Below are 16,936 nucleotides of genomic sequence, written 5' to 3' on the forward strand. Positions count from 1 at the left end.
ATACTGGGGGGTGTGTCATGTGAGATCAAAGAGGTATCCATCATCGTACCTCTGACCGCACAGTCATCTCTTTTGAGACGATGATGAATGATGGTCACTTCCCTTCACAGCAGAAGGGCAGTTATTGCTCAGATAAGTGGAAAATAGTCCCCTTAAAACTTGAACAGGAGTACTTGTGGTACCTTAGAGACTAACCAATTTATTAGAGCATAAGCTTTCATGGGCTACAGCCCACTTCGTCGGATGTTAGTCTCTAAGGTGCCACAAGTACTCCTGTTCTTCTTGCGGATACAGACTAACATGGCTGCTACTTTAAAACTTGAGTTTCTGGGTGAATTTTCTGTGTCCCTGAACCAAGGTCCCTTACTAGGAGATAGGACTGCTTGTGAGCTGTTTGGGTGCCTGATGGATGGATCAGATGCCAAGCCTGTAGGCCAGAAGAATGTAAACTGTAGAGTTCTTTATTTTTCTTCTATTTTTATCCTTTTTAGGATATTTTTATTTCAACTCCAAGTCTGGAGGAGAAGCCTAGTGGAGAAGAGAGGAGTGGAGTTTTACCTAGTTCATGCTTGCCAGCAGATGTCTCTGAAACCACAGAGGCTCCACCAAAGATCCCCACAGGAGATCCTGAATTTTCCTGTAAGCTAGTACTCTCTGCAAGTGAATGCAGCCAGCCCACAAAGACAGAAGGCAACACAAGCTCTCTGAAAACCAACCAAGACAGTGAAAACACACAGGTTGAGATGGATTCTACACTGCAAGCTTCAGAGCTGAAACCCTGTTCCACAGAAAGTTACAGTGTACAACTGAGGCTGAGTGAGGACAGCCAAGCCCTGCTCAGTGAAAACTGTGAAAAGCCAAAAAGGGAGGCTGAGCGAGCTACAGGAGAACCTACCATTTGTCCTGTTGCTGAAGGTGTAGCAGCAGAAGGGTCTGTAGCACAGCTGGCTTGCATTGATCTCACATGTGATTCTGGAAGTCAGACAGCTGCCACTCTGTCTGTTCAGTCTGAGACTTCAGCACACACTCTGGGTCAAGAAGCATTGACTGAGATCAAGGAAAAGTTATCAGGAGAGGCGTCTGAATTTGAAGCAGTCCCTGAGACTCTATGTGAGGAACAAGGAGGAGAAAGGCAGGCAGAAGAGAAGCAGCTAAATGAAGAGGGATCCTCTGACCCTCTAACTCTGTCTCGGGGGCTGATTCTTGTAAGGGAAACACAGGAACATGAAGGCAAGGAAGTGATGGAAGTGGAATCCAGTGAGGCTTTTGGCAAAAACTCAGAAAAACTATGTGACCTGAGCCATGGGTTGGTACAGATGGATCCAGAGATCAGGAAAAAAGAAACCTCTAAAGATTCTAATGTGGTCGCTGAAGTTAAAAGCATGAAGGATCTGTCCCTGAAGCCTGCTCCAGAAGATGTGCCAAAGCTCAGTGAAGTTCCCCCTCAGCCTTTTGTGGGAGAGTCGTTGCAACAGCAGGATGGCTCATTGCCCCAAGTAAAGGTGGATGTTGCCCCAGGATTAGCATCATGTACCAAAAAGTGTCCAGGCAGTCCAGGGAATAGGAGTCAAGCTGAAGGTGACCTGGAATTGAAACAAGTTCAGAAGGATCAGCAGCCACCTCCAGCTCCTTTAGAGAGAGGGGATGAAGTGCCAGCAACACCGCAAGAGAGCCAGCAGCCACTTCTGATGACGTTGGAGAAGGCAGCAGATATGCCTGAAAAACCATTTAAAACGAGTAATCTGGAGCAGGAAGAGGAGAGGGCAGCTGACCAGTCCCCCTGTCCATCCAGTGGTAAGTGTATTTAATGTAGTAGTTCATCTCTGTCTAATGTGTGTTGGTAATGCAGAGGAACAGTTTTGTGTAATTCTCAAAGCTTCCCCAGTAGGGCTGATCCCATGCTATCTAAGGGGCATATTGTCTTGCAGTGATATCTAAGTGCAGAGCGGCTCCAGGACTTGATACTACTTGCATAACATGCATTTTTTCTCTTTCCTCTTCTTGGTTGTGCTGATACCATCCTCAACACTGAGGTAACTTCTGCGGGTTCCCATTTCCTTCTTTCCTAACCACTCCCTCACTCCATTATTCTGGGATTCTGCTGCCACACAACCTTGAAAACTCAGAACACTCTTTCACTGGCAAATGCTCAAGGATTTTTAGGACTTAGTGCTTTTGTTCCTAGTGAAAAAATTAAGCATGGAAGGGAGGGGACTCCTGTGGGAGTCTCATAGACTTTAAGGTCAGAAGGGACCATCATGATCACCTAGTCCGACCTGTGGCCTGCCCGCTCCTGAAATAGACCCCTAACCTCTGGCTGAGTTACTGAAGTCCTCAAATTATGATTTATAGACTTCAAGTTTCAGATAATTCACCATTTGCACTAGTTTAAACCTGAAAGTGACCCATGCCCCAGAGAATGCGAAAAACCCCAGGGACTCAGCCAATCTGACCTGAGGGAAAATTTCTTCCGGACCCCAAATATGGCAGTCAGTTAGACCTTGAGCTTGTGGGCAAGATCCACCAGGCAGATACTTGGGAAAGAATTCTCTGTAATAACTCAGAGCCCTCCCCATTCATTGTCCCACCTCCAGCCTTTAGGGATTTTTGCTACTGGCAATTGCTGATGGACCACATGCCATCATAGGCAGTCCCATCATTCCATCCCCTTCATAAACTTATCAAGTTCAGTCTAAAAGCCAGTTAGTCCTTTTACCCTAACTACTACCTTTGGAAGGCTGTTCCAGAACTTCCCTCCTCTGATGGTTAGAAACCTTCATCTAATTTCGATCTTAAACTTGTTGATGGTCAGTTTATAGCCATTTGTTCTTGTGTCCACATTGGTGCTTAACTTAAATAACTCCCTTTTCCTCCCTGCTATTTATCCCCTCAGATGTATTTATAGAGAGCAATCATATCTCCAGGCCTCTCTTATTGTTTTCATAATCTTCTCTTTGCATTTTCATGTTGAGTTTCTTGTTGGGAAGAAAGGAGTAACTTTGAGGTAGATGAGGCTCCCACTAAGACTAGATAGTGCGGGGGCTTGTAGGAGAGAGAGAATGGAATCACTATGGTTTGGAAAGTCTGTATCGCCAATACCAGCGCTGCTCCTGGATCCTCCATCTGCACCTGTGTTCAGACAGAGAGCCTGAGCATGGATGCCTCTACCCAAGTCTTGATGTGGATTTGCAGAGGCTGTGGCCTTTATTTCCCCATCATAGAAAGCCAGGCTGGCGAGATCATGCAGTGTGGCAGGTGCCTAGTGGTAGGCTCTCTCACGCATCCGGTGGAAGAGCCACAGGAGGAGGTGGCCAAGCTGAAGAGCATCCAGGCACATCAGGAACTCCTTGAAAATATGCATATGGAGACCTACAAGGTTAAGGAAGCAATCCAACTGGAGAGGACTTCGGAGGATAAAGCTAAAATTCAGAGGGATCTTGATAAAATTGGCGAACTGGGCTACATGTGAAAAAATGAAATTCAACACAGACAAATAAAAGGTGCTATACTTAGGGAGGAAAAACCAAATGCACAGATAGAGAATGGGGGACAACTGGTTTGGCAGCAGCACTGCTGAGAAGGATCTGGGAGTTGTGGTGGATCACAACCTTGACGTGAGTCAGCAATACAATGCTGTTGCAAAAAAAGCAAATACAGTTTTGGGTTGCATTAACAGGCGCATAGCATGCAAGTCATGGGAAATGATAATACCACTCTACTTGACGCTGGTTAGGCCTTAGCTGGAGTACTGTGTCCAGTTATGGTCACTGATGTATAGAAAGGATGTAGAGAAACTAGAAAAGATACAGAGGTGAGTGACAAAGATGGCCAAAGGGATGGAATGCAAGCCATATGAGCAAAGGCTGAAGGACCTGGGTATGTTTAATTTGGAAAAGAGGAGATTAAGGGGAGGACATGATAGCGGTCTTCAAATACTTGAAAGGCTGCCATAAACACAATGGAGAAAAACTGTTTTCTCTTTTCTCAGAAGGCGGGACAAAAGGCAATGGGTTCAAACGGTTGATAGCAGTTTTAGATTAAGTCTCAGGAAAAACTTCCTAACTGTAGGACCAGTAGGAGAATAGAACAAACTGCCTAGAGTAGTCATGGAAGCTTCTTTGTTGGAGGTTTTCAAAAAAATGCTGAATAGCCATCTGTCTTGGGTGGTTTAGACACAACAAATCCTGTATCTTGGCTGTGGGTTAGACTAGATGATACTTGTGGTCCCTTCTAGCCCTATGGTTCTAAGATTCATCCATGTGGGCACTTAGATGTCTGTGCATTGAATAAAGACTATAAATAATAAACAGGAAAAACTAGAAATACTAATTAATAATCATAATTATAACATAATTGGCATCAAAGAGACTTGATGGGATAATTCACATGACTGGAATATTGGTGTAGAAGGGTACAGCTTGTTCGAAACGGACAGGCAGGGAAAAATGAGAGGTGGGTTTGCCATGCATGTCAATGACTACATTTACACTGAGGTCAAGATTAGGGTGACCAGATGTCCTGATTTTATAGGGACAGTCACAATATTTGGGGCTTTGTCTTATACAGGTGCCTATTACTCTATTTTTCACACTGGCTTTTTATTCCTTGTCAAGATAGAAGTGGGAGGCAGACCTGTTGAAAGTCTCTGGGTAAGGATAAAAGGGGTAAAAAACCAAGAGAGATGACATGTTAGGGCAGTGGTTCTCAAACTATTGTACTGGTGACCCCTTTCACATAGCAAGCCTCTGAGTACGACCCCCCCTTATAAATATATAAACAAGTGTTTTTAATTTAACACTATTATAAATGCTGGAGGCAAAGCGGGGTTTGGGGTGGAGGCTGACAGCTCGTGACCACCCCCATGTAATAACCTCGTGACCCCCTGAGGGATCCCGACCCCCAGTTTGAGAACCCCTGTGTTACGGGTTTACTATAGACCACCTAACTAGGAAGAAGAGTAGATGAGGGTTGTGGATTTTTTGTTTTGTTTTTAAAACTAATACAAAATCATCCAAAGCACAGGACTTGGTGGTGATGGGGGACTTGAAATACACAGATATCAGTTGGGAAAATAATACATCAGAGCACAGATTATCCAGCAAGTTCTTGGAAAACATTGGAGACAACTTTTTATTCCAGAACATGGAGAAAACAACTAGAGAAGAGGCTGTTTATAGATTTGATTCTGACATGTAGGGTCACACTGGTTGAGAATTTGAAGATACAAGGTAGCTTGGGTGAAAGTGATCAAGGAATGGTAGGAGAGAAACCAGCAAAATAAAGACAATGGACTTCAAATTAGACTTTAGCAAACTGAGAGATTTGGTAGGCAAGATTCTGTGGGAAGCAAGTCTAAGGGAAAAAAAGAATTGGCAGTTTTTTAAAGAGAGATTATTGAGGGCACAAGAGCAAACTATCCTAAAGCATAGGAGGGATAACAAGTATGGTAAGAGATCGCTATGGCTTAACCAGAAGATCTTCAACAACCTGAACTTATTTAAAAAAAAAAAAAAACACACAAAGTGGAAACTCGGTCAAATTATGAAGGATGAATATGAAAAAAGCCCCACAAGTATGTAGGGACAAAATTAGAAACGCCAAAGCACAAAATAAGATTCAACTACCTAGGGACATAAAGGGTAACAAGAAAACATCTTACAATTACATGAGAAGCAAGAGGAAGACTAAGGACATAGCAAGTACATTACTCAATGAGAAGGGAAAGATGGTAGCAGACAATTCAGCAATGGCCAGAGTGTTAAATGCCTGTTTTGCTTCAGTTTTCACCAAGAAGATTTGCAGTTGATTTGGACGACTAACATAGTGAAGATTAATGTAAATAGGGTAGGATCTGAGGCTAAAATAAGGTCAGAACAAGTTAAGAATTATGCAGTGTTGTGCTGTGTTGGTCCCAGGATGTTACTACCTCACTCACGTTATGTCTCTGTCTTTTATTGGATCAACTTCTATTGGTGAAAGAGACAAGTTTTCAGGCTTACACAGAGTTCTTCTTCAGGTCTGGAAAATGTACTTAGTCTTTCCCTGTTGCAGGGAGTTGATGGAGCTTTTCCCCACTGCCAGACCCTTTCTGTGTGGTGGGGGAATGCTCCAGCAGCTCCCCACTAGTGGTGCCTTTCCTTGCTGCCAGAGCCTTTCTGGGCAATGGGGAAAGGCTTCAGTAGTGGGGAGGCTGCAGGGCACTACATTGCTGAAAATAGATGCATAGATAGGGGAGGCACTCTTTGGGCATGTAGAGAGCCATGTAGGGTACATACCCTAAGGGTTCAGGCATGTCCTTACTCACCTAAGCAATGCCTCATCTTCTACACTGCTGTTTATATCCGTACTAGGGGCATACAGTGTATGTACTCTACATGCCACCATAAGGAGTGTGTAGTGTAGACATACCCTTAGATACGTGTGCATCAACTCTTTAAATGCCGTTGACTGCTCATTCATATCACTGAGTACTACTTCACTTAGTGCACTGTTAGGTCATTAAACAAGAACTCTGGGTTGCTATCTCTAAATTCTGCAGGAAATTTCCCTTTTAAAAAAATTGTTTCATTTAAAATACAAGAACAAACGTAGTAATTTCACTCATTTGAAAAGATATACAAGGGAAGTTTCATTAGAAGGCAGTAGTGGTAATCTTGATATTTCAGTGTTAAATCAAAAATGAGGTTTTTTGGGCTCTGGAGTTGTCTTTGCAGGATGGACAGTCTGAGAGGTTGTCGCACAAAGTTGAGAGAAATGGATAGTAGTTGATTCCGAAATGGAGTAACTCTCTAATGATTCTCCCTCTTTCCCCCGCCCCCATATTTGTGCAAATTTTATAAGATTTTGGCCATATCAGTGCGGGTAAGAGTGCCCTCTACAAAGAGGTGTGAAATTCCAATATCTTACAGCACCGTTTTCCACTGAACGTAGCAGTACGTTTCTTCTACAGTTGAAACTGTATTCACAACAGTTTTGCCATTGTGAACTAAATACATTGTTTTTCCTATCCTATTACTGCAGTAGAGGGATGCCTCTCGCTCTGAAGTTGATCATGAAAGTGAGGAACTGGGAACATTGAGTATCAGTAGGTGACTGTGTGTTGTCTTTATGCAGCTCTGCAAAGATTGTGTTATGCCAAGTTAACCATATCTAAACCTTCACAATGATTTTCTGGGTATATGAGCCGCTATTTGCTTTGTAGGTTCATCCATTATAGCAATATGTATATTGCTGTGATTATGGCAGGTCTTACAATGCTACATAATTCTGTTGAGCTAAATTAAACTGCTCAGTAGGAAGGCATGTTTGTGAATCATTTGGCAGATTCAGATAGGGCAGTCTGGGACCTGGACCAATGAAACACATAAAAATATTGGACTAGTTAAATTCCATCCCCTGAGGATGAGTGACCCCTGCAGGATTGTCCCCTAAAGCTTGTTCTAGATTGTTTGTTCAGGTGATTAGTCTTTTTAGCTCTGCTCTAAAAAAACTAGACATAAAGTAATAGATATCACTGTCAAATTTTCCTACGTTGTTGTAGCAATATTGGTCCCAGGATATTAGAGAGACGACGCATGTGAGGTTATAAGTTGGTCCAATAAAAGATATTACTTCTCACCTACCTTGTGTCTTAAGACATTCAGCTTAAATTTCCCTTGCTTAACTTCTGCCCATAACTGCTTACTACTCTAAATTGTGCCACTCCCTTTTTGTTTTCAAAGACTTGTATACCTTTATAACTTCCTCTTCTCTCTCACTTCGTCCATCAGTCTTCAATTGGCCAAGATATACTAATTTATTTGAATCTTTCCTGGTCAGTCTGTTTAGCCCCTTAATCAATTTTGTTGCTGTTCTCTAACTTACTTATCTACATCTTCCTTCCTTTTGTTGTTGTTGCCTTTTATGGCATCTTTAACTTCTTCCTGATAACTTTTCCAACTTCTTTATATTCTTTTTGGCTCTCTGCCCTTTTCCTCAGTTTTTGTGACATGGGACACACTAACTGCTGGGAATGAGAGATCCTGGTTGGAAAGGTCAAGGAAGGGTGTGCCTACATTGTAATTAAAAACATGCCTGGCCAGTGCCAACTGACTGAGGCTAGCAGGACTCTGGCTAAGGGGCTGTTTAACTGTGTTGTGGGCTCGGGCTGCAGCCCAGGCATTAAGACCCTGCAAGGTGGTAGGGTCTCAGTTTGGACTGCAATCCAAGCCCAGACATCTACACCACAGTTAAATATCCCCTTAGCCCAAGCCCTGCTAGCTCAAGTCAGCTGATATGCGCCAGCCCCTGGTTTTTAATTGCAGTGTAGGCATCCCCGAAGTGGCAGATTTCCTTATGCCTGAACAGAAGTCGTTGAGATGAAGTCCAAGTGTTAGAGGGAAGTTTGGATGAAATGAGATCACTGAACATTTGTGTGTCTTCAATACCAGACTTTGTGAAAAACATGACCACATAATAGGATGGAACAATCCAATAAATGAGAAGAGACTTTTGGAGTTTGAAAGTATGATGAAGACCATAAGCACATTATTTAGTGAGATGGAAGAGAAACATGGAGAAGTGTGTGTGTGTGTGTGTGTGTGTGTGTGGATATTTGATTGGGGGTGGAATATGGAAATGCATAGATTCCAAGGCCAGACGGGACTGTTGTGATCATCTAGTTTGACTACCTGGATAACACAGGCGATAGAACTTCCCCAAAATAATTCCTAGAGCAGATCTTTTAGAAAAGCATCCAGAGTTGATTTTGAAAATTGTCAGTGATGGAGAATCTCCCATTTTGAGCTGTAGCTCACGAAAGCTTATGCTCTAAATTTTAGTCTCTAAGGTGCCACAAGTACTCCTTTGCTTTTGATGCGGTCTCATATGGCATTCTTATGAACAAATTAGGGAAATATGGTTTAGATAAAATTACCATAAGGTGGGTGCACAACTGGTTGGAAGACCATACTAAGAGTAGTTATCAATGGTTTACTGTCAGACTGGGACTGTCTATGAAATGGTTCAGTCCTGGTCCGGTACTAGTCAATATTTTTGTTAATATTCCCTCCATGGCTGATGGAGCGGAGAGTATGCTTATAAAATTTGCAGATGTCAAAATGGGAGGGAGTTGCAAACACATCAGAGGAAAGAATTAAAATTCAGAGTGACCTTGATAAATTGGAGAATTGGTCCGCAATCAGATGAAATTCAATAAAGACAAGTTCAAAGTATTGCACTTAAGAATGAAAAATCAAATGCATAAATAAAAATTTGGGAATAACTGGCTAGACAGCAGTCCTGCAGGATTGTAAAAAAGGCAAATATCGTTCTGGGATGTATTAACAAGAGTATTGTATGTAAGAAGTGAGAGGGAATTGTTTCACTCTGTTTGGCACTGATGAGGCCTCAGCTGGAGTTATGTATCCAGTTTTGGGCACCACGCTTTAGGAAAGATGTGAACAAACTGGAGAGAGTCCAAAGGAGAGCAGCAAAAATAAGGTATAGAAAACCTAGCCTGTGAGGAAAAGTTCAAAGAACTTGTCCTATTTAGTTTAAAGAAGAGATGGCAGTAGAGGGAATGTGATAAGTCTTCAAATATGTAAAAGGTTGTAATAAAGAGGACTGTGATTGTTCACCATATCCACTGAAGGTAGGACAAGAAATACTTAGCCTAGTTTTCAACAAGGGAGAGTAAGGTTAGATAGTAGGAAAAACTTTTTAAGTATAAGGATAGTTAAGCAGCAGAATAAGTTACTTAGGTAGGTTGACTTGTTTAGCCTAACCGAAAAAAGGCTAAGGGGAAATATGATTGCTCTCATATATACATCAGAGGGATAAATACCAGGGAGGGAGAGGAGTTATTTAAGTTAAGAACCAATGTGGACACAAGAACAAATGGCTATAAACTGATCATAAACAAGTTTAAGCTCGAAATTAGATGAAGGTTTCTAACCATCAGAAGAGGGAAGTTCTGGAACAGCCTTCCAAGGGGAGCAGTGGGGGCAAAAAACTTAACTGGCTTTAAGACTGAGCTTGATAAGTTTTTATGGAGGGGATGGGGCTTCTTATGATGGCATGTGGCACATCGGCAACTGTCAGTAGCAAAAAATCCCCAACGTCTGGAGATGGGACACTGGATGGGGAGGGCTCTGAGTTATTACAGAGAATTCTTTCCCAGGTATCTGCCTGGTAGACCTTGAGCATGTGGGCAAGATCCAATTAATTGCCATATTTGGTCTTGGGAAGGAATTTTCCCCCACATGGGATTGGCTGAGACCCTGAGGGTTTTTCGCCTTCTCTGCAGCATAGGGCATGGGTCACTTGCAGGTTTAAACTAGTGTAAATGGTGAGTTCTTTGTAACTTGAAGTCCTTAAACCATGATTTGAGGACTTTAGTAACTCAGCCAGAGGTTAGGGGTCTGTTACAGGAGTGGGTGGGTGAGGTTTTGTGGCCTGCAATGTGCAGGAGGTCAGACTCGATGGTCCCTTCTGACCTTAATGTCTATGAGTTGTGGAATCCCCATCTCTGGAAGCTTTTAAAAACAGGTTAGAGAAAAACATTGGACAGGGATGCTTTATGTGAACTTAAAACTGGCTTAGCATATAGTCATGGACTAAGTGAGCCCTCGACGTCCCTTCCCTCCCTAAATTTTTGTGATTCTATCTTGGGTTGTGCTCTGCCTCAGTAGGGACTTCTGTTAGCACAGGAAAGCAGCGGTTCCTTTACTAGACTGGATCTAGATATCTGATAGTAGGACAGGATTGATTGAAAACAAAATAACGCTTTGAAAGCAGTTCAAGGTTTGGGCGAGAAAGTAGAGGTTCTTGGGGCCAAGGAGACTTAGTAGCCTCTAAATATCCAGGAATAATTTCCTGTGTTGTAGTAGTAGTTATTTTATTCAGAGCTGACATTGTGCTCCGTGTTGTATAAAGATTCCTGTTCATTGGGGAGTCAGGTCTCTTACTTTGGATTAACAGGACGCTCCTTCTGCCCTTCTTCAGTTGTTTTTATTGCTTGGCATTGTGTAACGTACCAGATATTATGTTGTCTTAACATGTATCAATTCCTGTACTGGATGGAATCGGACCCAGTCAAGGGTTTTTGTGTTGTCCCCTATTGGCTGAACATTGCAAAAGAGGTAATAGCCTTAATACTAGTAAGATACTGGATCAGAAATCCTTTGTGATTGCGCATGATTGTGCATGTCCATTTCATTTCAAGTGCACCAGTGTCAGAGAATTTCCCCTTAGTAGTACTTGTCAAGGCAGTGCATGTGTCATCTGCTGTCTCGTACTGCTGCATGATGGTTTCTTCGTACTCCCTGTGGTCAGTAGTCAAAGTGCGTTAGCTTGCTTCTACAAGCGTTATTTCTCAAGGAAATTGTTCTTGTGTATATAGTTGGTACGTGATTTTTAGTAGTTGTATAGTATAGTTAGTGTAGATTTAACGTAGTTTAGTAGATCTTGCAGAGTCCCACTTGTTCTGGATCCTGATGCCCAGTACCTGGGGATACCTCAGTTTCTGGGCCTTAAGCCTTGCACTGGTTGCAGAAAATCTATGCCAGTGAGTGAACCTCATTCTTAGTGTCTAAAGTGCCTTGGCAAGGGTCATCTGAGACAGGTGCTAGATCTGCAGGGACTTCATGCCCCAAACTAGAAAAGATAGGAAGGTGAGGCTTTGTCACCTTCTCATGGAGGCTGTCTTGTGTCCAGCTTTGGAGATTTTCTGCTCAGGGTGAGGACTGATTGCTCAATAAGAAGTGGTCCTTTGAACGTTTGAGTCTCAGCACCACTCTCATTTCCTGGTGCCAAGGAAGAATCATTGGCAGGATGCTTAGAAGGACTCATCTTCCAAAAGATCAAGGTTTCCAACACCATCAACCAGCAAAGAAGCTGAGAAACTGGTCCTCAGAGAGGAGAAACTCCCTGGTGCTGACAGCACCTCAGGTAGGGTGGTTGACTCCAGCTGTTGCTGGAGCACTGTCTCACTTCGTGGTGCCAACCCCTTCAATGCAATAGCAGCCGTATCAAGGGAACCTCTGTGCCAACAACCTTGGAGGCATATGCAGCTGCTTGGAATCTCCTGTGCCTCTCGGTACTGGCCTCTCCAGTGGTTCAGGAGACATCTTGTCTGGTGCTGATAAACCCTTAGACTGACTTATCTTCCAGAAAAGATCAACTATCAGTACCATGATTGGCTTTGCTTCCTCCTGCACCTCTGTGCCTGGTGCTGCCAAGAGACAAGCCTAGTATGCTTTCCTCAGTACTGTCATGTGTATCAGCCTCTGGATAGGAAGTGTTATTCTCCATCCCAGGATTTTTGCCCTTGGTTTCCAGCAGGAGTTCCTCATTGGTTAAGGAGCATGGATCCTTGCTATGGAAGAGGTTGGTGCCCAGTGCTCTCCCAATGGCCATATTGGAACTCATTGGGGTTTCCTCCCACCATCAGATCCTCCCCTCACCCTACTCCTAATGCCAGGATAGTGCGTGCTATGAGACTTGCAGAGTCACTGCTGGTACCGAACTGGGTACTGAGCACGTGTAAACTGCCCTCCATTGGAACCTCCATTGGAGAAGTTACTGGCGGCTCCACCTTAACCTGCTTTGGCTTCCTCCTCATCCTCCCCAATGAGGCGGTAGTGTCCAGGGGCCTTACCTCTTCAGGATAATGACAAGACATATCAGGACCTGTTGAAGAGGGTGGCCTCCTCTCCAGACATACAAGTGGAGCTGGTTCAGGAGAGCTCACGTCATGTGGTGGATATTTTGGTTTCAACAGGGCCCTCCTGCATTGCTGTCCCCATAAACAAGGCCATTCCAGGAGTGCTTTGTGGCAAACACCATCTTCTCTATCAACAGTGGTCAAAAGGATTGAACGGAGGTACCTTGGCTCCTGACTGGGGTAAGAGCACTTTTACACACACCCCACCACTACCAGAGTCTTGGTGGTTTGGCAGTGAATGAGAAGGAGCATGACTGGCAGCCTGCTTCTAACCCAAAGTTGAGAGGCAAAGAAACTCATCTGCAGCAGTGGATTCCATATCCTGAACCAGCAAGCCGTGCTGGGAAGATAAGATTTCTCCCTCTGGTACAATGTTCTCAAAATGGCAGACAGGTTATCAGAATGCCAGAAAAGAGTTTCAGGCAGTAGTGGATGAGGGAAAGCTGGTGGCTAGGACCCCTGCCTCATCCAGAGCAGCCTGGAGAGAGAGAGACTGCAACTGTGGCCATGGCATCTGCTGTCACAATATGTAAGTGTTCATGGGTCCAGTCATCAGGTCTTCCTGGATAGTCTGTTGGACCAGCTGTGGATCTCTCCTTTGAGGGTCTAGCCCTTTTTCCCCCAGGAGACTGATGATAAACTCTGCAGTCTCAAGGGGTACTTTGAAGTCTTTGAAGATTTATGCTCCACTCCCTAAAAAGAAGCAATTCCATCCTCAGTCATTTTACTGTTACCAACTCTTTTTGCCTACGTAACTTGACCAGTCTTGGTGGGATTGGGAGAGTCATAGGAAGAGACACCCCTCTCCCCCCCATCATTTTTCATCTACTTTGAGAGTCATCCAGACAGCCTGAGAATGCCATGCAGTCTGACTGCCTTGTTTGAGGACAGCTTACCAGTTTACCTTATATCCTAGCCCTGTTTTTTCTAACAAGTTATCCCACTTCCTAAGTGTTTGGACCCATACTACCACAGGTTGGTGGGGGTGGGGTGGGAGGGGTGGTTCTCCACATATACCTATTTGCAGCTCATCACAACAGAAAGTGTCACTAATTTTGTTCAAGATCAGGCCACGGTCCCGGGTCCCTGATGGATGCTTTCCTGTTGCCTGGAAAGACAAACTTACCCTCCAGTTCCATTCATTCCCAGAGTAGTGTTAAAGAACATGCTCTCATGTTCCTCAGCACTGGCATGGCCTTGTCAGTATTGGTTTTCCACTCTGCTGAGCCTTGCAACCAGCGCTCCATTAACACCAGAGCCACACTGGATCTCACATGACCACGGTAGTCTCCTTCATCTCAGCCTAGTTGTCCTTAATGTTACAGCCTGCATGTTCCATGATTAATGCCTCAGTGTTTAAGGGATATCAGAATTTACTCACAAATAGCAGTAAACCTTCTAGGTATGTTTACTTGCTAAGTGAAAATGGTTCTTCTTGTGATTTCAGCAAAAAAAAATGGTTCTCCCGTCTGGGCACCTATACAGCATGTTCTGGACTGTGTTATACATGGTCTTTCCATCAGGGTTCACCTGGCAGCTATCTCCGCTTTCCGTCCTGCACTTGATCACTCACTTTTCTCCAATCCCCCATCACCCAGGTTTTTGAAGGATCTGTTCAGGTTATATCCCCAAGTAGAGAGTCCTATTCCTCCTCAAGACTCAAATCTTAACTATGATATGGGGTCCACCCTTTGAACCGCTGGCCACCTGTTGCTTCATCTTTCAATGGAGGCAGCCTTTTTGGTGGCAGTTGCCTCTATGAGGTGATCAGGAGAATTGAGAGCCCTAGTATCTGACTGGCCATATACAGTCTTTTGGATGAGGGCGTAAGTACCTTGCCCTCACAAGATTTCTCATCACAGTGGTTTCTCACGTCTCCATCAATCAGTGGTATACTTACCAACTTCCTTTCCTAAGCCTCTGATTCATAAGGATAAGGAGAGACTTAACACTCAGGATGTCAGGAGAGTGTTAGCTTTTTACTTGGACAGGACTAAATCGTTTAGGTCATTCTCACAACAGTTCGTGATAGTCACGGATAGGATCCAGTCTCCTCTCAAAGAATCTCGTTACAGATTTCCTCCTGCGTATGTTTGTTACAGCGTTGCCATTGTAACTACACTAGCAGCGCCCTCAATGAGATCACAAGCATCTTCTGTAGCATTTCTAGCTCAATTACCTGTACAGGACTTTTTTAGAGCTGCAACTTGGTCATCAGTATATTCTTTTGCATTTCACTGTGCCATCTCTCAACAGGCTAGAGACCATGCCAAATTTGGACGTGTCCTTCGGTCATTATTTAGGTAGACTCCAGTCCCACCTCCAGGTTGAACTGCTTTTAAATCCCCTGAAGTGGAATGGATGTGTGCAATCAATTGTAGAAAAACTGTGACTAACTTGTCCTGTAACTGTTGTTCTTTGAGATGTGCTGTGCGTGTCCATTCCACGACCCACCCTCCTTCCCCTCTATGCTGGAGTCTGTCTGGTAAGAGGAAACTGAGCAGGGTCGGGGAAAGCTCTGCCCTTTATACCATTGTGCAGCACTATGAGGAAGCGAAGGGCTATGCATTGCTCTGATGGGTAGTGCTAAAGCAGAGGTGGGCAAACTACGGCCCGTGGGCCACATCTGGCTCGCAGGCCCATCCTGCCTGGCCCTTGAGCTCCAGCCGGGGAGGCTAGCCCTCAGCCCCTCCCCTGCAGTCTGAGCACGCCGCACTGCACCGCCAGCTCTCTGGCCTGCCGCTCTTGCTGGGCAGTCCGGTGGCGTGGTTGGTTCTGACATGGTAAGGGGACAGGGAGCGGGGGGTGGGGTTGGATTGGTTGGCGGTTCCGGAAGGGCAGTCCGGGAGCAGGGGGGGTTGAATGGGTTAGGGGTTCTGGGGGAGGGGGGCCTGTCAGGGGTCGGGGGTGTGGATAGGGATTGGGGCAGTTGGGACAGGGAGAAGGGAGGGTGGATGGGGGGCAGTTAGCGGCGGGGGTCACAGGAGCAGGGGGGTTGGATGGGTCAGGGATTCTGAAGAGGGCAGTCAGGGTGAGAAGTGGGAGGGGGCAGATAGGGGCCAGGCAGCCAAGCTGTTTGGGGAGGCACAGCCTTCCCTACCCGGTCCTCCATATAGTTTTGCAATCCCGATGTGGCCCTTGGGCCAAAAAGTTTACCCACCCCTGTGCTAAAAGAAAAATCTCATCTGACACACTGGGTGTGCACACCTTGAGTGGAATGGACTGGACATGTGCAACACATCTTGGAGAATAACATTACAGAACAGAAAGAAAAGGAGTACTTGTGGCACCTTAGAGACTAACCAATTTATTTGAGCATGAGCTTTCGTGAGCTACAGCTCACTTCATCGGATGCATACCATGGAAACTGCAGCAGACTTTATATACACACAGAGAATATGAAACAATACCTCCTCCCACCCCACTGTCCTGCTGGTAATAGCTTATCTAAAGTGATCATCAAGTTGGGCCATTTCCAGCACAAATCCAGGTTTTCTCACCCTCCACCCCCCCACACACAAATTCACTCTCCTGCTGGTGATAGCCCATCCAAAGTCACAACTCTCTACACAATGTGCATGATAATCAAGTTGGGCCATTTCCTGCACAAATCCAGGTTCTCTCACCCCCCTCCCAAAAACCACACACACAAACTCACTCTCCTGCTGGTAATAGCTCATCCAAACTGACCACTCTTCAAGTTTAAATCCAAGTTAAACCAGAACATCTGGGGGGGGGCGGGGGGTAGGAAAAAACAAGAGGAAACAGGCTACCTTGCATAATGACTTAGCCACTCCCAGTCTCTATTTAAGCCTAAATAAATAGTATCCAATTTGCAAATGAATTCCAATTCAGCAGTTTCTCGCTGGAGTCTGGATTTGAAGTTTTTTTGTTTTAAGATAGCGACCTTCATGTCTGTGATTGCGTGACCAGAGAGATTGAAGTGTTCTCCGACTGGTTTATGAATGTTATAATTCTTGACATCTGATTTGTGTCCATTTATTCTTTTACGTAGAGACTGTCCAGTTTGACCAATGTATATGGCAGAGGGGCATTGCTGGCACATGATGGCATATATCACATTGGTGGATGTGCAGGTGAACGAGCCTCTGATAGTGTGGCTGATGTTATTAGGCCCTGTGATGGTGTCCCCTGAATAGATATGTGGGCACAATTGGCAACGGGCTTTGTTGCAAGGATAAGTTCCTGGGTTAGTGGTTCTGTTGTGTGGTA

At 44.6% G+C, this 16,936-nt stretch overlaps 1 protein-coding gene across 5 annotated transcripts in view; it reads left to right on the forward strand.

The window, feature by feature from the left end:
- TP53BP1 (tumor protein p53 binding protein 1) overlaps positions 1-16,936 on the forward strand; it is a 70,092-nt gene that overhangs the window by 21,581 nt on the left and 31,575 nt on the right. For all 5 annotated transcript variants that reach the window (XM_084641759.1, XM_084641755.1, XM_084641758.1 and 2 more), the window contains one exon: positions 492-1,794. In XM_084641759.1, coding sequence (XP_084497885.1) covers positions 492-1,794 — 1,303 coding nt within the window. The remainder of the gene's footprint in view (positions 1-491; positions 1,795-16,936) is intronic.

This window comes from Lepidochelys olivacea, assembly GCF_965140295.1.
Source record: "Lepidochelys olivacea isolate rLepOli2 genome assembly, chromosome: 10".
Classification (NCBI taxonomy): Eukaryota; Metazoa; Chordata; order Testudines; family Cheloniidae; genus Lepidochelys; species Lepidochelys olivacea.